This window comes from Macrobrachium nipponense, chromosome 39 (genome assembly GCF_015104395.2).
Source record: "Macrobrachium nipponense isolate FS-2020 chromosome 39, ASM1510439v2, whole genome shotgun sequence".
In the NCBI taxonomy this organism is placed as follows: Eukaryota; Metazoa; Arthropoda; class Malacostraca; order Decapoda; family Palaemonidae; genus Macrobrachium; species Macrobrachium nipponense.
Window position 1 is genome coordinate 52,790,422 of NC_061099.1, and position 5,083 is coordinate 52,795,504.

The 5,083-nt window shown below is 47.2% G+C and overlaps 1 protein-coding gene across 1 annotated transcript; it reads right to left on the reverse strand.

Annotated features, from left to right (window-relative positions):
• Positions 1-2,639: 2,639 nt before the first annotated feature.
• Positions 2,640-3,989, reverse strand: LOC135210463 (tigger transposable element-derived protein 1-like). Its single transcript, XM_064243357.1, has one exon. It carries the CDS (start codon positions 3,987-3,989, stop codon positions 2,640-2,642), a length of 1,350 nt encoding a protein of 449 aa, XP_064099427.1.
• Positions 3,990-5,083: the final 1,094 nt, after the last annotated feature.

Here is a 5,083-nt window from a genome sequence, read left to right on the forward strand (position 1 = left end):
TTCTCCAAACTCCGACTGGAGAAGACGCGTCAAAACTTTGTAGTCCGATGAGACAGGAGCTGGCTGCTGCTCTTCCTCTGCTTCGACGAAATCGTCACTAACTCCCTCTTCAGAAACTGGAGAAGTTGGAGGGAGTACTGAAGAAATTCTATGAACAGGTAGGGTTCCCTCTTCCACCTGTGCTTGCGTTGGTGAGGAACTGGCGTCCACAAGCGCGCGCTTGGCGTCCGAAGCCACACGTTTGGCGCCGACAGGTGCGTGCTCGGTATCTACTAGTGTACGCCTGGCGCCCACTGGCGCACACCGAGCGTCCACAAGTGTGCGCTTGGCGTCCACTGGCGCGCGCCGAGCGTCCGCCAGCGCACGCCCGGCGTCCACTGGCGCACGTTTATCATCAACAGGTGCGCGCTTGGCGGCAACAGAAGCACGCTCCACTTGCACAGAAGCGCGCTCAGCGTCCACAGCTCGCTTACGAACATCCGAAAACGTACGAGCGGGTAAAACCTCATCCTGAGAGCGAGAAACTAACTTCTCACCTCCTCTAGAGAGCCGCTGGGGAGCAGAACGAACTCTAGAGGGAGACTCAAACAGAGAGAGAGGCGAGCGAGGAGAAGGAGAAGGTCTTGACTTCTTCACAGGAAGCCTATCATCCTTCCTACGACGACGCGGAAGAGACTCTCTAGAAGCAAGAACGTTCTGAAGTTGTTGCTGCAGAGACTGAAGCATCCTCTTGGTTGGCGAATCTTCCTGTTCTGGGGAGGGACTGATCCTGTGAGCAGGAGAGTGGCGAGGGGACGTCTCCCTCCTCCTCCCAGGCACGGCCTCTTCCCGAACTCTAGAGCGACTATATCGCTCGAACGAGTTAACCGAATCCAGGTCCGAAGACTCTCTACGCCTTTTCTGCGGCGGGAAAGCGGCGAACGCACTATCAGGAGAAGATCGAAGTTCCGGAGAACTTGGACGTGAAGCTTCACCAACACGCGCCGTCCTTTTCAGCGGACGGGAAGCACCATGAGAACTCCACCCTTTACGTGGGGATGAAGCCTCCGAAGACGAAAAACACTCCATGAAGAGACGTGCACGCGCACGCTCCTTAGCAGTCTGGTGATTTTCATCAGAAACAAAATTGCCCCGAAGCACGCCAGATCGGTGGGGTTCCTTGTAACCCTCCTTAGGCTTTCGACATGCTCCCTCCCCGGGTCCGGGGAGTCAAGCAGAGGTCCCGGCCTAGAGGCAAAACGAGGCCGATCTGACGCACCCTCCACTACACAAGGGGTATCACTGCACTTCTGCACATCACTTTTGCTCTCAAGAGCTAACACTTTCGATTCTAAATTTCGAATAGACTCCAAAATTAAGGACAAAGTATTACCCTCTACTGACACTGTTTCAGGGCCCGGAGGCAACACTACAGGGTTAGGAGAATTAACAGAAGGAGGGTTAACAGGAGAAACAATAATTTCTTGCATACCCAAAACACTCCTGGAGGAAGACCTCCTTAACCTATCCTTTTCTAGTTTCCTAAGATAGGTTTCATACGCCTTCCACTCAGAATCTGTTAACCTTTCACACTCCTTGCAACGGCTTTCAAACACACATTCATGCTCCCTGCAACCTTTACATACCGTATGGGGGTCTACTGAAGCTTTCAGTAGCCTACCTCTACAATCAGTCCTAGAACCAAATCTAGCGCTAGCTGTACTAGACCCTGACATTTTATCCAAAGAGAAATCCAAACCAAAATCAATTCAATCCACTAATAACGTGTGCCTAGCCACCAATCCAAGTCAATAAATCCAAAAAAGAACCAAAAGGGATACTCAAGTAGCCAAAAGTTTCCAAATCCAGACGGCGACAGAAAAATTATGAATAGAAAATGGGAATGGTTCCTGATACCCGCCTCCCAGCGGCGGGAATGGGTACTAACCACCTGACTCCCACTACGTGTGTCGTAAGTTTTAAATTCTGTCGGTCGTCGGAATTATCAGCTATATATTATATATATCTGACAGGTAAGTTTCATGAACAAAATAAAGATTGTTACTGTACTCACCATGAAAGAAGTTGAAGAAAAACTTGAATGATGATGGCGATGAATTTGCTGCACAGTAGAAATGACGATGATGAAGCTGATGATGTCTTCTATTGTGCAGCCAATGATAGTATTTTACGTCTCTTCAGACGGAGGTGTCTTTTCCTGGGACACCTCTTCAACTTCTTCCTGGGACACTTCTTCAATTTCTTCCGAAGGCATAGTAGCAGGAGGAACTGGCTCGTTTTTGCGAGGCTGGAAGAACATTGTGATCGGAAGTTGCTGCCGCTGCTTTTTTTTTCGCTCGAAGAGCATCCTGTAGGGAGTCATGTCTTCATCGATTTTGTTGCAGAATTGCAGAGAACGAACCATATCCTCGTCCCACTCTTGCGACAATTCTTTCAACTCCTTCGCAAGGTTGCAGAGCTTGGCAAGCCGTTCTAATGTTAAGCCCGTTTCTTCGACAATTTCTTGGGTCTCTTCCTGTGTTTCACTGTCTTCGTCACTGGCCGATTTCGTCAAGTCTTCGAGGTCTGCGTCAGTTAGCGGCTGGGAATGGCAGTCCAATAACTCGTCGACGTCTTCAGTCGTCATGTCGCCAAACCCGTCACCTCCAATTATCGCAGCCAACTGCACAGATTTCCGTACTGCAGTGTTGAATCTCAGCAGGTGTAAATCCCTTGTCATTGTAAACAATCTGGGGCCACAACTTCTTCCAGCTCGCATTAACAGTAGCAGGTTTCATTTCTTTCAGTGCCTTCTGGATGTTCTGCAGGCACGTGGCTATTGTGTACTGCCGCCAGTACGCCTTCAAATTGAATGTTTCATCCTCATCATCTTGGGCAGCATCCACACACGCAATGAGGTCCGCCAAGGTATTCTTCGTGTAGAGGGCCTTGAACGCCCTGATAACCCCCTGGTCCATCGGTTGAATTAATGACGTTGTGTTGGGTGGCAGGAACTCAACCTGAATGCCCTCATGCGACAGATCAGTTGCGTGTCCACCAGCGTTATCCATAAGGAGAAGGATCTTAAATGGCAAGCCCTTCTCTAAGAGATATTTACTGACTTGTGGGATAAAACACTGGTGGAACCAGTTGGAGGTCAGCATCTTCGTAATCCATGCTTTTGGATTATGCATCCAGTATACGGGAAGGAGATTCTTATTTTTATTTTTCAAAGCGCAAGGGTTTTTCGATTTGTAAATAAGCCCCGGCTTTAGCAAAAATCCAGCAGCATTGCCACACATCACGAGGGTAACACGATCTTTGAATGCTTTAAAACCAAAGGCTTTGGCTTCTTCTTTGAACAGGAAAGTTCGCGACGGCATTTTCTTCCACAACAAGCCGGTCTCATCCATATTAAACACTTGTTCGGGCTTGTATCCATCTTCAGTGATAATATTCTTAAATGTCTCATTCGCGTAAGTTTCAGCAGCGGTAGTGTCAGCAGAAGCAGCCTCGCCATGCAGGGAAACGCTTTTCAGGCCGAAGCGTTTCTGAAATTTCGCGAACCATCCTTTGCTGGCGGAAAAACGTTGTTTCTGAGGCTGGGAATCAGTGGATGTCCCTGCTTGAGGTTCATCTAGTACATCATCTTCGTCTTCTTCAGCATGGTCGCCATCGTCGTCTTGAGGTTCCTTTGCCGCAAAATTCTCATACAAACTCAAAGCCTTGGTTCGGATGGTGTTCGTATCCAAGGCTATGTTCTTCTTCCGGCAGTCGGCAATCCAGATTGCTAAAGCACCTTCCATACGGACGATCATTTTATTACGAGCAGTAACAACTCGCTTCGCTGACCTGCTAAAGGTGATGGCAGCCGTCTTTCTAATGTTCGCCTTGTCCTTCTTAATGTAGCGAACGGTGGATTCGTTCACTCCAAAATGGCGGGCTGCGGCCGCGTAACTTCTGCCTTCTTTCAACATATCGAGAAGTGTCACCTTCTCAGCAATCGTCATCATTTTTCGGTGGCGTTTAGGCTTACTACCAGCCTTAGCAGAAGCAGAACGCTTGGGAGCCATTGCAGGGGTTAAACAGAAAGTTCAACAAAAAGTTCAACTTCAAACAGTCACGCACAGCACTGGTTAAAGTTACACAGTAACGTAGCAGCATCTACCGGGCGAGAGAGCGGCAAACAAAGTGGCCGCGAGAAGATGCTACTGGTCAGAGACAAGCCAAGCTGCTGCGGATCGGAGAAGCGGTGAAAACACCAATCACAGGCTAGATTACAAAACTTGGGAGCTGATTCGTCATCTATCAGCATTGGAACCAATCACAGTCCGTCTTACATGCTACGTAGTAGTTACAAATTCAAATATGTACAAGGTACTATAGATGCTTTACGTACGCTATTTTACGCTTGTTTTGTTGTAAGATACGTTCGCTTATTCAAGATGGGATTTTTGCAACAAACAATATTATTGGATGCAGTACTACGTATACATACAAAAGATTCGTGGAAAAGATGCACATCCATTACATTTGTAGTAGTAGCCATCAGCAGCCTTACACCATTCAAATATGACAGTCAGACTGCATCTGATTTGCGTTTCATGTTCGATTTAATTTTACTACGTATACTGAATTATCGTATGATCACATTCTCTTTTCGTGTTTTATTTCTTTCTGTACTGAATTATATGTCATATGTAATGCAATGAACCATCAGTAAGAGCAGATATTACTAATTATTAATGGAATTAACGAAATATTTGGGGTCTTCATATATCGAGGCTATTTTCGAAATTTCCGGAAAATCCGCGATATATTTCTTTTATAATATATACATACGTAATGAAAAAAGTCCGCGAAGTCGTGAATCCGCAATAGTCGAACCGCGAAGTAGCGAGGGCTCCCTTTAAATGTTCTGAGAGAGGAGCGAACAACAAAGCGGACCTCTGCGAAGGAGAGATGGCCTTAGTGAGGTAAGCACTATAAACCGCCCTCTTCTTTAGCATTCCCGCACCAAAGAGGAAGCAGACTTCCGCCGATCCATCTTGAACAGCCTTATCAATACATGTCAAGATACTATGCAAGGCTTCGGGGTTTAGAT